The sequence below is a fragment of the Micropterus salmoides genome, unplaced genomic scaffold (assembly GCF_014851395.1).
Source record: "Micropterus salmoides isolate LMB-PRFRI ecotype aquatic unplaced genomic scaffold, ASM1485139v1 Ms_hic_scaffold_4, whole genome shotgun sequence".
Classification (NCBI taxonomy): Eukaryota; Metazoa; Chordata; class Actinopteri; order Centrarchiformes; family Centrarchidae; genus Micropterus; species Micropterus salmoides.
In genome coordinates this window covers 19,435,391-19,452,233 of record NW_024043372.1, presented here as the reverse complement: position 1 = coordinate 19,452,233, position 16,843 = coordinate 19,435,391, and the positions used below count along the sequence as shown (strand labels likewise).

Sequence of the window (16,843 nt, the reverse complement as noted above, 5' to 3'; positions counted from 1 at the left end):
GTATCCTATAAGAAATACAGTTTGTCTAACTTCATGTTTGGACTGTTGGACTGGGAGGTGACGGGTCTGGTTATTTATTTTTGTGACCCATTTGTTGTAATTGTTTTACTGTGTGGAACAGAGACTAGTTCTTTTGTTTTAATCCCTGTAATCAACCTCTTTGCAAACACCATGCATTCAAGACCACTCTTACTCCCCTTCATTTTTATTTTGGTCCTGATGTGAGATGAATCTAGTTTGGGTAACTACCATTCCCGGCAATGGGCCCAAACACTCCAAGCACCAAGTTATTTTAGCTTTACATGCTTCTCTTTTAAAGGCACTTAAGAACAGCAAAGAGAGATAAGCACTTGAGCCGATGTTCATCTTCCGCTGAGCACAGCAAAGTCCCCCTAAAGGTTAGATCACTCCTACACTGATGTATGTCTGCTTCTCCTCACACCTTTCGCTCTGCTCCTAAAACACCCCTGTCCTTGAGCTCCATTGGCCACCCTCGGTCAGGTGGGCAGAGGATGCCCAAAATCCTCTCCTAAGACAGGAAAATACTCAAACATTCTCCAGTGTTTGCTGCAGGCAGTTGACGCATCAGCTGCACAGTTGACGACACCAGTCAGAAAGTAGGCGATCAGCAAGGACCTACTTCCATTTTTCCTGACACTTGGCTTTTAAGCGGAGGGGCCCAAGCCAGGAAAAAGTAGGATGGGGGCTGGAGCGAGCGCCGAGGACAAACACTCCAGAGAGCTGGAGAAGAAGCTGAAGGAGGATGCCGACAAGGATGCAAGAACTGTCAAGCTGCTGCTGCTAGGTAAAGACAGTCAAGCTGGATGCAAATACAGGAAACCTGTATTATTATAAGTTATCAACACAAACAGATCTTTTAAACTATAAGTTTGTTATGGTCTGAATAACCTTTAAATACTTACTTAATTGCCTGTTCATGTACAGTATATGTGATGAATGCTTGAGTCAAGGAAAGGCTTAATAACCCGTGTCATTGAATTGCTAAGACACTTTAATAATCACTCAACCCAATCCCTTGTTAATCCTGAAACAACAAGTCCTCCAACACAAAGGGCTTAACCCTGAAGGACCCTGAGTGTATGGCTGTAGAATTGAAATACTATTGTAAAATAAATCACAGGCACTATTTACTTAGGTGATCAAGGGGGAAAATATTAATATTTAACTTTAATATTGAAAATTAGGTAATTTAGGTTTTTTCATTCAAGGACCAACAAATTCTATAACCTAAAATATTTCTATCGAGTATATGACAATGTTGGATTCAAAAGCATGTCGGGCATATGCTGAATATCTGTCAGGTTGTTACAGATATTTTTTCACACGCAGCTTCATCATCTCCTCATAACAGTGTAGGTCAGGGACAGGAAAAGTTCCCCCTGACATCAGCGTTGAACATGATTACACCTGAAGTAAGAAGTATTATGACCTGTTGGGATCGTCTGATGAATGCCATGGGGTCACCTGCATATAATATCACATCTCCTCTCACATTAATGAAACCCAATACATAAATAAAAGCACAAAAAAATGTATTACGATGAAGTCATATTTCTCCAAAATCATTACAAACTGTGGACATTTTGAAATAAACTTTGGTATAGAAGCTTATTTTTTTATCTGATGCTAATAACTACATTTAATACATTTTTCTTCCTTCATATAGGTGCTGGAGAATCAGGCAAAAGCACTATTGTCAAACAGATGAAGTAAGACTTTTGACACATAAGCAATGTCTTATTTCTTCTCTAATGGACTGTAAATCACATACAAATATTGTATTCTCTCATCAGAATTATCCACAAAGATGGTTACTCACTTGAAGAATGCTTGGAGTTCATTACCATCATCTACAGCAACACCCTGCAGTCCATCATGGCCATTGTGAAGGCCATGAACACACTCAATATAAACTATGGCCACGCTGATCAGCAGGTAACAACAGCTGAGATAGACTTCAATGTGTTTTGCATAAATTGAATTCAAGTTTTCCAGCATAACTTGTATGAGTCCCTGTCCTCTTGCATTTGCTCTGCAGGATGATGCGAGGAAACTCATGCATCTTGCAGACACCATTGAGGAGGGCACCATGCCTAAAGAACTGTCAGACATCATTTTGCGCCTGTGGAAGGACTCTGGCATACAGGCATGCTTTGACAGGGCCTCAGAGTACCAACTCAACGACTCCGCTGGATAGTAAGGAATCATCCAAGCTGAGATTTAAAATTGGCACAAGTTCTCACATTAGCGTTTGTTATTAAATTAATTTGATTTTGCTCTCAGCTACCTGAATGACTTGGAGCGACTGATCCAACCAGGCTACGTGCCCACTGAGCAGGATGTGCTGCGATCAAGAGTGAAGACCACTGGTATCATCGAGACCCAATTTTCCTTCAAAGATCTCCATTTCAGGTGAGTCAGTGCATTGTTTTGCAAGAGGGTAGCACCGAGAACTCATCACCAGTGCTCCCACTGAGCTGGATAGGAATCATAAAGATAACATGCTCCTGTTTCCATGCAGAATGTTTGACGTGGGTGGCCAGAGGTCAGAGAGGAAGAAGTGGATCCATTGTTTCGAAGGTGTGACCTGTATCATCTTCATTGCTGCTTTGAGCGCTTATGACATGGTGTTGGTGGAGGATGATGAAGTGGTATGATAACAGTCATATTTCACACTTGATATTCTACACTATTGGTATCTTTTGTACAGTCAACAGCAGGTGTATTTGAAGGGCTCTTCCTTGGGTAAAACCACAAATTTTAATTTCAGAATCGAATGCACGAAAGTCTGCACTTGTTCAACAGTATCTGCAACCATCGCTACTTCGCCGCCACCTCCATTGTACTCTTCCTCAACAAGAAAGATGTGTTCATTGAGAAGATCAAGAAAGCTCATCTCAGCATGTGCTTCCCTGAATACGATGGTGAGGTCATCACAACACACAAACAGCAGCGCTTTTCACGACTTTAAAAAGTGGCAAACTTATTAAATGTGCCCCTTTATCTCGCTATCTTGTCGTTAAGGCCCCAATACGTACGAGGATGCTGGTAACTACATCAAAATGCAGTTCTTGGACCTGAACATGCGCAGAGACATCAAAGAAGTCTACTCTCACATGACCTGTGCCACAGACACAGAGAACGTCAAGTTTGTGTTTGACGCCGTAACCGATATCATCATCAAAGAAAACCTGAAAGATTGTGGTCTCTTCTAAGAGCCATGCTGAGACACCCAATGAGGGTGAGTGAATTTTGCACAATATCGTAATGATGATTCAGATTCTAACTTTCGGAACAACTAATAAGCGTAAGTGTGACTTTTTTTCTTTTTTTTACAGGGTGATGTTGTAGTCCGTGTAACAATCAACAGACCCTTTCTAAATTCAAACTGAGGACTGAAGATGAAAACAGCCATCCTCAAACGCAAAAAATATATATATAAATCAATTATTTGTGTTTAAAACTACTGTAAGTTGTAGCTTTGACCGAAGACTTCAGGTCAACTGACACCGGAAGAAAGCTCTTCAGTCAGAAAATCCTGTGCAGATTTCAGATGAGTTGAATTTTAGTCAAGCTAACTTTTCTCTTGAGTCTCTTGAACTCATCTATCGAGAGCTATGCAATCTGTAGTTAAGACGTCAAAAGCTTCTGTCAGCATAACGTGATTTCTTCTCACATGTACTAATGTGAATAGATGTCAGGCTAATGCATTGTCTCTATGCTCCAGTAACAGGTCAGTCCACAGCCAAAAAGCAAACAAGAGAGCCTCACCACCTGCAGACGCACTTCAACCTTTGCTAGAGATTTAAAAAGAACTTGCCACTAGAAATGGCTTTAATATGTACAGAAACTCTACAGTGCAGTTTGAGACACAATTCAAACAAGTAAGGAATAGAAATTTTAAGCATTAGGAAATGTAACTCTTTGCAATAGTTGAAAAAGGCCACTGTTTTCTATTGGACAGTTCATGAAGTGTGGTGAGACCGTGTGGATCTGTAACACTGCTGGGTGGTAGATGTAATATACTTAAACCTAAAAATCCTTGTCTAAAAGTTAACTGAATATACGGGCCTTTGAGCCAACTATCCTGTACAGAAACCAACAATTGTAAACCTTTATTAAACCCATTAAAGCTTCTGTAGAAAACTGAGTACTTTTTAATTTTTCACAAATAAAACCCAACACAGCAATGTCTTGTTCATAATCTATTTATTTTATTTCACATAATATTTCAGATTCTTTTTCTAGCATTATGAAACCAATCGGGTTTAGGAATGAACAGCCCTTACCTTTAATTTCAGACAGATTAAACAGATCGACATTTTTGGATATACACTTTGTTGCTTTCTTACTGAGTTGAGATGAGAAGACCGATATTACTTACATGTCTGTACAGTAAAGGTCAGGCTACAGCCACACTGCAAAAACTGAGCTCTCAAAAACAAGGAAAAAAGCATTAAAATGGGGGAAATATTACTTAAAATAAGCAAAATTATCTGCCAACAGAACAAGAATATTTCACTTGCTACTTAAGGACAAAAAAACTTGAAACAGGTGAAATTCTCTAACATAAAAGCTGCCTGGTAAGAATAAATATCATGTTGGACAAAAAGCAAGTATATTTTGCCTTCAATTAAGATAATTAATCTTACCAAGATTTTAGTTTTTGCAGTGCAGCAGCTGGTTACAGCTGTAGCCTAGCCTAAAACAAAGACTGGAAACAGGGGTAAACAGCTAGCCTGGCTCTTTCCAATTACCAAAATCCACCTACTAGCACCTCTATAGCTCACTAATTAACAAGTTATATCTTGTTCGCTTTTGTACAGATTAAACAAAGGAGCTTTAATTGAGCTTCAAAAGGTACTAGTGGATGGATTTTGTTACATTTGGACAGACCCAAGCTAGCTGTTTCCCTTTTCCTGTCTTTGTGCGTAGCTAATCTAACCAGTTGCTAGTGGTAGCTATCTTTAAACAAATTTGGACTATGACATCAATTCCTATCCAGCTAACTTAGATGTGTTTTACTAATTAAAATACCATACTTATGACCCATGCAAGTAGGCAGGAGTGCTGCAGGACTTTATTTATATTATTTATTCATTTCTGAGTGACAAACATTTGTGAAACGTGAAACTATAACTATATATAACTATATCTATCTATCTATATACACACATATATATATATATATATATATATATACACATATACACACACACATCTCTCTATCTATCTCACTATATCTATATCTATCTCTCTCTCTCTGTATCTATGTATATGCTGATCACAATTCACTTTTGTGAAATCAAGTGTGAATCTCTGAGTCTTAGCAAGAAAGTGAAAAAGCGAAAATTCCCAAAATGTCTCACTTTTCCTTTAAAGACAATGTGAGACAAAGTGGTTGAGGTGATGTCAGCCAGTTTGAAAACTTTTTCATTCCTATCATTCCTAGAATATAAACAAATGTCTCCCAAGATGCCAATGTTGTAACATAAGCCTGAAGCTGTGCTGAGCTTTACGGACACTCAGGATGTTTGGTAAGAAATGAACAAGTCCAGAAAATATACCTCAGTAAAGCTGTACATGAATCTAATCTATCTAGTTAAGAAGACATCATACACTTTTTCTGTCTGTGTGGAACAATAATTAATATTCACAGTACAACTGTACTTCAGTTCACTGCGGTTATTCTTTGACCTCAGAAAACCATGTTTTTTAACATTTGTAATATAAATACCCAAGACTTTCCTAAGACATTGTAGGCAACAACATTTCAAGAAAGTTTTATTTTTTTTAATGAAAGCATCCATTGATTTTTGTTCCTTTAAACCCTGAGTTCTCACCACATGACAATTAATAGGTATGATGATGTGCAATGAAGAGAACAGACAAAGAAACAAATTATAACGCCCATCTAAAGAATAAACTGTGTACTAAATACGTCTGACGGAAAAAATGATGGAAAACAAACATGTTTTCACTCATTAATATTAAAAATACATTTTATGGCTTGTTTTCATCATGTCTAAAAAAGGGAGCTTAATGTATCAGTGTAAAACTATACATAAACATGGAATGACAGATATTGTGCAATATCAACGGTGGCCTCCCAAAATACTTGACAATGTCACCCACAGCTAATATCCACTGCACAGCATCCAGAAAGACCAAAAAAATTAAGGCACTTTAAAACAGTATCTGTTAATGTTCAGCCCTTATGTAAAAAGCACTGATTTAGTCAAGTGAGTCAACTGCAAAGAGGCACTAATCATCATGTTTAGAGAGATTTTTTTTTTTTTTTTAAAGAGGCGAGTGTTTTTATAGGCTATACATTATACATGTGGTTAGATGGCACTGTTCCCATAAACACATAATGATTCACAGCTGTAATTTCAAATATGCATCCACACAGACACTCACACAATCACGCACACGATGCATACACACTCAACCTGAACAAACACCTTAACAGACACTTTTTTTGTTGCTCCACAATAGCACACCAGTAATTCTAAAACCACTTACACAATCTCAACTCGTCACCAGCCAAAAAGTAATGAAGCAAGAGTCCTCGTTTTCCTGGAGAAAAGTTGTTCGCCTTTGTCGACTACATGCTCAGAGCGAAAACACACACACAAGCTTTAAAATGAATACAGCAAGTAACCAAGCTGCTTTCTCAGGTTTCCTTTAGTGTCAGTTTTCTGTCTGGATCCTGAGCAGCACAACAGTGGATTATATTAAACCTCACTGCATCTGCACCTGAGGGTGGGTGGGCTGAAGGCCTGTTCGTGCCAATGTCACATCACATGCATCCTCTTACTCAGAAAAGCCCCACCATGTGATCAATCTGCCTCATGTAGACACTCTTCAATGGCAGAGCGTACCGTCGCTCCTCTGGGATCCTGTTGCACTGCAGAATGAGAGAAAAAGAAGTAATTTTATAACAATATAAGTGGCATTAGGACACTGACAACAGTGCAAGGCGAGGACGATGGCCTTACATTGCTGACGTTGCTAGGCGGTGGCCGGTGTTTTGGCTGTCTCTCTGCCAGTACTCCCTCTTCACAAGGAAACAAGTCATTCCACTGTTTCTCCCTGAAGCGATTGTCTATAGGCACAACATGGCCCTCTGTGGTGAAGATGTACTTGTTATCGGATTTGTGAAGTGGGTTGTCCTCATCAAAAAGCTGCAATACAAAAGGGAGATTTTTATGCCACTGCACCGGCGACAGCCACGACCAGAGGCATTATGTTTTGGAGTTGTCCGTCTGTCCATCCCATATCCTTGAGGTAATTTCTTTAAATTTGGCACAAATGTCCACCGTGCGACCCTGTACACAGGATAAGCAGTTGATGATGGATGGATGGATGGACAAATGTCCACTTGAAATCAAGCATGAACTGCTAAGAATTTGGTGGTCGTATGACCTCATTTAACATTTTTGGCCTTAACTCAAGAATTGGTGCTTTAATTAAGACAAAATTTCACACAGATCTTTAATGGGATGCAACAATAAAATTATGAAATTTAGGCCCATAAGGGCCAATGGTCAGCTTCACTGCGACATAATAAATTCTTGGAAAAAAATAGTTTTGTCCATAATTCAACACCATAACTCAAAAAGAAGGGCAGACTGTGACCTGATTTCACAGCTGGTTGGACACTGAATGAGTGATACATTTGACTCAAAGGTCAAAGATCATTTTGACCTCAATATAGGTACACACCATAGGACAACACACTGAGTAAGCAACAACTAGCACAGTACAGGCTTTCCTCCATCTCATCCATTCTGCCTTTTTACTTCTTGCATCATTATGAATTTTGAGCGTCATTGGAATCACATGACTGCAAACAATGTATGTGTTATGTTAAACAATGTATTAGTGCGTGCCGCGCTAATCGTGATCCTGTGAGTTTCACCTACACCTCATAGAGAGGTTTTGCAATGCCATGAGAAAACAAAAGCACCACAGGTTGTGTAGCTATATAAAAGAATCCATCTTTACATAGTACTCAAGTACATGTGCACCTGCTTAGCCAATATATCTATTATAATCCTTCATTAATCAGTTCAACAATGTATATTCACTGGCATCATATATATAATGTGTGTCATCAATATAGTGGTAACTTCCATTTAGCAAAAACTTTATACCTTTTATTCAATTCCTTCAAGTATTCACTACATATATTGAATATGAGTCTGGACAGTCTGGACAAGTGGCATGTAAACTGACTCAGTAGTTGTTTTTACGATAATATGGAGAGAATTGAGCGAGAAGTGGGTATAATTTTATTCTGATAATGGCTGGGTAGCACCAGCTTGTATTATAATCATTTTAACTTATAACTATTATCATATTGCGTTTGCATGTCATGCTATCATATCTATATCTATACACCATAGCTCTATCTATGACATACTCAGGCTGTAACTTACCAGGTAAAGGTATTTGCATGTCTCACTGAGGAAGAAGCTCTCCATGCGATCCTCTTTGGATTTGTCCACAACATGGTGGAGAGTGGCGTACCCACATCTGCAAATGACACAGCTTGGCTCAGTTTAAAAGTACACATATCAAGACATCGTAAAACTCCCCGAAACATGTATAAATTACATGATCCACACCTGACTTTGGCATTTTTCTCAAGGCTCTGAAGAATATCCATTCCAACGTGCAAATAGAAAGGATTTTTGGTCGCCTGTTGGGGAAAAAAATTACTTAAAAGACGTAAAAGAGGACAATCGCATACAACAAACCACCCCCAATGCTGGGTTGCAGCAGGTCAGAACTGTTACCTGGTAGAGCAGATAGGTTGACTCCACCAGCTCTGGTCTTAAGGGATAGAAGAGCACATCAGGAGCCTGCAGCTGCCAGTTGTATCTCTCTGGCAAAGCCCCAAAGCGTTTCCAGATAGCATAGTAGAAGGCGTGCAGGCAAATGGCATTATCTACATCACCATTCAGCACCTAGTGCACAGAGTGGCAACACTTACTCTTCATTGAACACATATTTTACACTTGAAAATATGCTGAAAGTGCATAATCTAACCTGAAGCCCAGGAAAAAAGGCCTGAAGAGAGTCAATCCAGGTGTTCATTATCTCACCGCTGAACATGTTCACATTAACATAGAGAGGCGGGTCACCCTCTCCTTCATTGCATGACTCTCTACTGGAAAACACAGAGTACAGAAGAGGTTTTACAACATGTCACACTACTCAGTCAATGTGTGAATGTGAAACTGCTTGATGTAGAAAGTTGCTTTTTTCCATAATGTCTGTACACATTTTCACACAGAGAAGCAAACGCAGTTCACTCGTATTCTTCTGCCACTGACCAACTAAACTATATTAGTGAAGGCTACTCATCAGTGGTTGCTGAGGAGGATGAAAGTGTTACATTTCTATGTGAATGCAGATGTCCCATCAGACATCTTGTGATAGCCTAAAGTCTCAGTACTCAATTTTCAAAATCCTTCAGAAACAAAAATGTCAGCAGTTTTATTTCCTCTTTGTTTGGCGAATCCTGGACAATTTGGTGCAACCTCACGTGAAGCTCCCTAATGCAGCCAAATGCACACAATCTACAGTGACACACTGTTCCAGTGTGGGACTCACCCTCTCCTCATGTGGTTCTGAATGCTCTCATAGGCAGCTTGGAACATCCTGTAGTCCTCTTTCTCTCCAAAAAGGATGTATGATTTCAGCAAATACTCATAGAAGGAGTCCATACCAGCTCCCAGACCACTCTGCTTGCCAACCCACTGGCCTGTTTGGATATTAACTACATTCCCTAAAGAATTACAGGTAGAAATCATAGAAAGTTGTTTTATATTTTGATGATAATTGTAGGCATCACATGTACATGTTGCTGTGAAGAAGCTTAAAAAAATTTAAGAAAGCAAAAACGAAATCTAGGACAAAAGAAGAGCCTTTTCAAGTAACTACTCAGCTGTACTTACCTAACAGACCTGTTTCGTTGCTCCTCAGGCTCCACAGAGCTCTCACAGCTCGTCTGGCGACCCATTCAAATGTGGAATCTCCGATAAGGCGGCTCAAGATCCCAAACTCCACCAGCAGGGACCCAGCTCCTGCAGTACAGGTCTCATTGATGCTGTCAGGAGGAACTCCAGTCTTCAGGTTCACCTGCATTTAAGATACAAATGAATAAAGACGCTGAGTGGCATTTCAATCTTTGTAGGAAGTCAACTTCATGATAACTACTTTAGTTTAGATATGACTATCTGAACACCTTGTGTGTGTATTAGCACTCTCACTCACCCTGGGGTAAGGGATGCCTGTGCTGGTGTTCTCAAAGGCCGGCAGTAAGCGGACAGCCAAGTCATGAGCCAAGTGGAGCAGCTCATTATCGTAACCTTCAATGCCCACCTTGCCAAATGGATGTTTTGGGTCCGTCAGCAGGATGTGAGATGAGATAAGGCTTCCCAAGATCCTTCAAAGAAAAGAGAAATATTACACTGGTGTTCCTCACAATAACCTTTTTCTGATATCGATATCAGTTTCATGATATCTGCGTATGTATGGTAAATTACACGTCAAACTGTTTATCATTATGGACCTCGTGGTAACAGCCAGTCAACTTAAAACTGTCATCTTTGGTAGGCATTATAAGTTATTTCAGAAATAATTTAAAAGTCCAATTGGGTAATTAGGGGGTACAGGAGTAACCATATCATGAACACAATTAAACTTGATCAGGTGCAAAACTGATGGTTTGTTTTTAGAGTGCCCACTTCTGTCCTTGTTTTGCTTTCAAGATTTGTACATTTGAAGCACATTTATTTATTCGTGTAGTAAGTTTACTGAGTACAAGAAACTTAATGTAGTCATCAATTGTTCAAATGGTCACATTTTGGTTAAGGTTGGATAAAAGACAGATGACTATCCAGCTGAAGCAGCTCTCTGGACCCAAATGTTTGAGAGAGTCTTACTAGATCTGTCTTGAAACATTTGAAATAAGAGTTGTTGTCTACCGAAATGCACTTCAAATACCTACAAAAGGAAACATCGCTCATGTAAACCATTTTTAATGACAGTTTTTTTTTTCTTGTGTATAACTTCTGTAGCAACATTTAACATACCTGATGTTTGCCTCAAAAACCTGCACAGTTGAGTCCTTGTCAAAAGATACAGTATCTATAACCAGCCTGACAGCTCTCTGGAACTCTGTCACATTGCCGAGCACCTGTGGAGAAACACCACATTACATAACCACAGTATACTGTATAAACAAGCTCTTTTGGTCACATAACTACTGAATGGCTTCCAGGTACTTTGCTCAAATTCTATTTCTATCATTATATCCTATTATCAACTATTGGGAGAAAAAAAAAAAGATTGATCATTTGAGCCATCCAGTTACATGTGCATTAAAGAGTATAGCGATATAAATAACTGTCACACATTTAAATACAGACATTATTTTGGTGCCTTCATTTTTCTAATCCAGAAACTTGTTTGGGTTTGTGGATGCTGGAGCTGAGTAAAGCACAAAGGAGACAACTTGGACTGTCAACTTTAGGGCTGACGCAGTAAAACAAACTGCTCCCACCTATCCATGATAGATGAAGTTTTAACTGTGTCAGAAAATCCACAACACAGGAAGTGCTTACCACTCTCCCACCGTGCCACTGAATGTAGAACGAAACGACTCTTTTTGCAAAAACAAAAACCCCACACATTTTCTACTTCACAATAATTGATTAAGCTGCTTTCAAATCTCATATTTAAAGTTTATATGTTGCCAAATGCCATAACAAACCAGAAAGTCAAATACTGTATTCAATCCTGCAATCCTGCAGTTTCTATTTTTGTGTTTTCAACTTGACACTGTAAGAGCCATGATTGATGAAAACTCTGCTGACTTTTGCAGGACATTGTGTAACATAAAGTAACTCACGGTATCACAGTCACTGAGTGTAACTTACCAGTAAGGTGTCTAAGGTGTCAATCAGTGTAAGAGAGTAGTTCCCCAAGACGTCATTTATGTTGATGTTTGATCTGAAATGAAAGCAGTGAAACGGACTCAGTGGTGTTTAAATCCAACAACAAAGAGAAGTGTTTAGGTGTGAGAGCACAATCTTATCTTAGCAGACAGAACAACAGAAACACCACATTAAAAAACATAAAGTTCCACTAACAAGAGGGATTTTTCCCTGAAATTTCTGATATCACATGGCAAACAGTTCAGGACTCCTGAGTTCAATCCCTGAAGCTGATGTGAAGACAAACGGTGATTGCTCTCCCTTATCACATAGTTATTATGAGTACAGGCTAGGACTGGAACTAACAGTTATTGTCATTAATCTGGCCATTATTGTCTTGATAAACGTCCAAAACCCAAATATATTCAGCTTATTATTAAATATGATGTAATTTAATATAACGGGCAGGCTGGGAGAAGGAAAGGTTTGGCCTTTGTTTGAAAAAAATGACTCAATGAGTAATGAATCATCAAAATAGTAGGCGTCAATCATTTCAGCTCTAGTACAGGCACTATTATTTTGTTGCAACTCTGTATGTCTTATGCATGTGGGAGACCAATTTCATTTCAACTGAAGGCAAAACCTGTTACTCATTTCAAATTTCTATTTTTATTATGAGACTGAGAGGAATGTGGATGGATAACATTGTTGACTCTGAAGCTGCATGTAATGATGATTATGAATGTTTTGTTTTTCGTCAATCCCATGCCAGCTGATAGACATTTAACTGAAGAGCTGTTCTGGGAAACACCAAGTACCCCACACTGCCTTCTCTGCTGCATGTAAATAAGAGTTTGGGTGTCAGATTTGAACTGGACACAGGGTTTTTACCATGGAGGCTTTAGAATAACCTGCCTGAAGTAGGAACCGCATTTGTCACCTTGGGGTGTCTCTTTCTTGACTAGAAAGTACTTCCAGTGTTATTTTTTGGTTTATGTTTTTAGCACCACAAAAGAAAATCCAGTCGCCCCCTTTGTATTTGACTGGCAGCAAAGATCATAGATGTCAATATCTCAAAACCTTGCCGCCAAAACACAAAACTACCTGCACGGGTAGACACCTCTATGGTCGAGGAGAAACTATGTTCTTCTGTAATTTGGGTGAACTGGCCCCTGACAACATACAGACATACTTAAATGTGATGTGTCAAATGTGCTTCTGTTAGAACGTTTATCTAACATATTCTAACCTCTGTTGTCTTGTATTTTCTGTCACACGCTGTATACAGTGACTGCATTAGTATCCCTTACAGCTGACCCTGAAAGTTTAAGATAACAGCATGGGAAGTGAAACTTTTGATTAGATGGCAAATTGTAGTGTAATTCAAGTCTCTAGGTTTCAGCGTTCAGCACAGGGGAATAAAATGCACATGAGTTTCAGCTATACTTTTACACACTGAAAGGCATAGAAGAATAATCTTTTTACTCCCATAAAAACTGAGAGACTAGAGTTACAAAGGCATTGATCTGGGTATGCAAACATTTCTTTTGTTGCTGGACTTTGACTAAAATTACATGCACTGTCTTTTGTCTTTGGTTGAGTGTGATGTTTTTAAGTCGATTAACCAAGTAATTGATCAACAAAGAATGAATCTACAACAATTTGAATAATATATGAATTATTCAATCATAATTTTAAAAAATACAACAATTTTAGTATTTTCTGGTTTTCTTATTTTTTTATGATAATAAACTAACTATATTTAGGTTTAGGACTTTTGGTCATACAAAAACAGCAATTCGTCCCCTAGAGCTCTGGGAAAATGTGATGGTCATATTTCAGATTTAACAGACCAGGCAGTGAACTGATTAAATAATGGCACATTAAGTAATAATAAAATAATAATTAGTTGCAGCCCTAAAATGTTTTTTTCACTACCTTCATTTGATTACATATTTCCATGAGGTCTCACTATCCTTATTTCAAATAAACAAAGTGACCGAGACCCCCTGGAACCACATCAACACCCCTTTAAATGATATCTGCTTCCCAGTTTGGTACATCCTGTTAAGTTACAGTCCAATGCAAAGGTGTCTGAAACACAGCCTGTTCTTTACTGAGCAGCAGTGGGCAGGAGTAAATGACCATGTTTAAAACTAAATGCAATCACATTCTGCAGGGGGGCAGTTAATATGTAAATGACTGTCCAGGTAGTCGGTAACGTTTCAGCTTTGCATGACTCACGGGTTTAACACGTCTGGTCCCCTCCCTTTGCAGTCAATGGGATTCAGCTCGTCCTCGGGAAAGGCATGTTTCATGTAATTGTCATATCCAAAATAGAACATGTCTCTGGCCATGCCCTTCATCTTCGCTTTGAGCGTGTCTGGGAAGGAGCTGTATCTCCGGACGTACTCGTCCTTGTTGCCATCGAAGAAGCTCAGGTAGGATCTCTTGAGTGACTCCTCTCCAACATTTGCACAGGTGCTCGCCGTCTCTTCATATCTGCGGTCGTGCATCTGTTGAGACCACGAGTTACCCCTGGGGTCGGTCCCTTTCTCATCCCTAAATAACAAGTCTAATTTGTGCAAACTGAAACTCAGGTGGAAGTTGAACCCCCAGCTAACGTTAGGTCCGAGTCCGAAGGCTAGCCACAGCACACAGCTGAGGGAGAGTCTCAATACCACCAGACCAACTACTAGTGACCTCCATTGCATCTTTGATCCGGGTCGATCTTAAAACGCATAATTTAAGTCCACACACCATCGATGGGGGTGAACGAGTGCGGAGTCCTGTTTGTCAGGATCAACTACAAGCACGGAGAAGCTGGAGTGATTCCGCCTCTCACGCTTCCTGTCAACAGACCAGCCCCTTTCAGATGCTGAGGCGTGATTGGGTCTTTCGTCGTGTCGTCATCCAAAAAAACGAGGCGGGCCCATCCTGCGATTGGCCGCAGAGCTGTCAGTTTGCTGGCCGCGTCTCGTGGCCATCCCTGACGTGTCTTAATTTAACTTCTGCGCCAATAGAAAACAGCCACAAGAGTGAGACGTTCAGGGGAGCAGAGCTAAGTATTTGGTTAGATCCCAGGAGAATCAAAGTTAGAGAGGCTGCCGGTAAAGGCAAATGTGAAGAAAATGGAGGCAGCAGAGTGCATAATTTAACCTGCATTAGTAGAAATATTGGTAACACTTTCTAATAAGACAAGAGTTTGTGATGGTTTTATTGATAGCTTATAAATATACTTAAGGTGAATAGGCTTAAATAAATTAAAAGTCATTAATAAAAAAAAACATTTGAGTGGTTATTATGAAAAATCCTTGTGACTGGTTGGACTGTCTTCACACTGTCTTCACAGCTTCTTCCTCTGGAATTATTATTAGTAGTAGTAACAACTTATTCAAGATGCATATTGTGTTTTCCACACAAAACCTACCATACCTTTAAGACAGCTATAAATGATATCTGTTTCATCTCCCCCATTGAAACATCCAGAAACTATGAATCTTTCTTTTCACAAGTGGTCACAAGATGTCTCCTACTGTAAAGTAGATTCACGTTTCCACATCTCACTCATGCAGATTGCACATTGTTTCACCAAATCATCTCATTCATACATGCCTTAAATTCACGTGAACATGAATTTTGAAAACAGCCTTTTAGTGTCAAACTCTGCACATCCATCATTCTGGGCAGTGAAAGTCAAACATCCAAGTGAAGTTACAATAACAGGCATGCAAACTGGTCAGAGGTAAAAAAAAGCTTACATGTTGTATATATAACGTGCATTCGTCTACTACTACTGCAACAAGAGAAAGATACACGCAAGGGCATCACTTTGTGTTGAAAAGTAGTGGGGACATAAGGGCTCAGATTAGGGCTGTGACGATACACTTATTTTAGGAGATTTTTATATAGCCTACAGTCTATGCTTAGAATATAGGGCGATGCACCACGCTGGTGTCACTAGAACGAGATGTGATGATGAAACAGTATTTAATAGAAATCATCAAAGCTGAAATATATTACTTGGGGGGTCTGGGGGTCCTCCCCCCTGAAAAGTTTGAGCATTAAACACTTAATTTCCTGCATTCTGGTGACATTTACGGTTCTGCCTTTCCTCATCAATTTATGATGAAAATGTTTTTATTTATGTAAAGGGAAACACAAATTTCAGGTGGCAGGTGATAATTCCAAATCTATAAGTATTACAGAATATAATGCAGTGCAGAGTTTGCATGCCTGTAATATACACCAGAGTCCATTTGGAAAACTACTAATTATAATATACACCGGAGTCAATTTGGAAAACTAATAATTGTAATATCCACAAGAGTCCATTTGGTAAACTATTAACTATATTATATTATATTACTATTATATAATATGAAAACTACTAATTATAATATAAACCAGAGTCCATTTGGAAAACTACTAATTATAATATACACCAGAGTCCATTTGGTAAACTACTAACTATTACATTATATATTATTATATAATATGAAAACTACTAATTATAATGGTGTATATTATAATTGGTGGATTTCAAATGGAATCTGGTGTATTGTATAATTATTTGTTTTTAAATGGACTCAAAAAAAACATTTATTTGTTTTTAAATGGTCTATATTATAATAAGCAAAACACATTTTTGAGGGGAGGAGACATTTACTATGGGTAACAAACCCTTTAACTGCAGGGTCAATGGCTTTTTAGACTGAGGAAACCATTTATAAACAGATTACCAACAATATAGACGTTTTTTCACAGATGTTTAACTTACAAGAGAGCCAGTGAAGTACAGTCTGTACAATCACACAGTCCTGACAAGAGGTCTAATCAGGCCAATTGAAAACACCGGTGTTGATCTACCA

General features: G+C 38.9%; 2 protein-coding genes across 4 annotated transcripts; one reads left to right on the top strand and one right to left on the bottom strand.

Moving 5' to 3' along the window:
- Positions 1-626: 626 nt before the first annotated feature.
- Positions 627-4,150, top strand: gnat1 (guanine nucleotide binding protein (G protein), alpha transducing activity polypeptide 1). Its single transcript, XM_038695437.1, has 9 exons — positions 627-805; positions 1,688-1,730; positions 1,815-1,956; positions 2,060-2,217; positions 2,305-2,433; positions 2,543-2,672; positions 2,792-2,945; positions 3,046-3,262; positions 3,360-4,150. The coding sequence occupies exons 1-8, from the start codon at positions 700-702 to the stop codon at positions 3,234-3,236; spliced, it is 1,053 nt and encodes a 350-aa protein (XP_038551365.1). The 5' UTR covers positions 627-699; the 3' UTR covers positions 3,237-3,262; positions 3,360-4,150.
- A 1,638-nt stretch (positions 4,151-5,788) lies between these two features.
- On the bottom strand, positions 5,789-14,828 carry edem1 (ER degradation enhancer, mannosidase alpha-like 1). 3 transcript variants are annotated; one of them, XM_038696858.1, is made up of 12 exons: positions 14,217-14,825; positions 11,976-12,048; positions 11,130-11,233; positions 10,309-10,480; positions 9,990-10,173; positions 9,646-9,820; positions 9,079-9,199; positions 8,826-8,996; positions 8,655-8,728; positions 8,466-8,562; positions 7,023-7,208; positions 5,789-6,931 (listed from the first exon to the last, which is right to left on the bottom strand). In XM_038696858.1, exons 1-12 carry the CDS (start codon positions 14,684-14,686, stop codon positions 6,842-6,844), a joined length of 1,917 nt encoding a protein of 638 aa, XP_038552786.1. In that variant the 5' UTR covers positions 14,687-14,825; the 3' UTR covers positions 5,789-6,841. The 3 variants fall into 3 exon arrangements, with proteins under 3 accessions (XP_038552786.1, XP_038552787.1, XP_038552789.1); XM_038696859.1 differs by having other exon boundaries at positions 9,079-9,196; XM_038696861.1 differs by lacking the exons at positions 5,789-6,931; positions 7,023-7,208 and adding an exon at positions 7,222-7,352 and having other exon boundaries at positions 14,217-14,828.
- Between the last annotated feature and the right edge of the window lie 2,015 nt (positions 14,829-16,843).

Excerpts from the sequence above, each read along its gene's own strand:
- gnat1 (XM_038695437.1), top strand. The coding sequence starts at position 700 with ATGGGGGCTGGAGCGAGCGCCGAGGACAAACACTCCAGAGAGCTGGAG. Across the intron at positions 1,957-2,059 it reads ATGGCCACGCTGATCAGCAG|GATGATGCGAGGAAACTCAT; the intron begins GTAACAACAGCT and ends TTTGCTCTGCAG. Across the intron at positions 2,218-2,304 it reads CTCAACGACTCCGCTGGATA|CTACCTGAATGACTTGGAGC; the intron begins GTAAGGAATCAT and ends TTTTGCTCTCAG.
- edem1 (XM_038696858.1), bottom strand. The coding sequence starts at position 14,686 with ATGCAATGGAGGTCACTAGTAGTTGGTCTGGTGGTATTGAGACTCTCC. Across the intron at positions 10,481-11,129 it reads GTTTTTGAGGCAAACATCAG|GATCTTGGGAAGCCTTATCT; the intron begins GTATGTTAAATG and ends TTTTCTTTGAAG. Across the intron at positions 6,932-7,022 it reads CGCCTAGCAACGTCAGCAAT|TGCAACAGGATCCCAGAGGA; the intron begins GTAAGGCCATCG and ends CTCATTCTGCAG.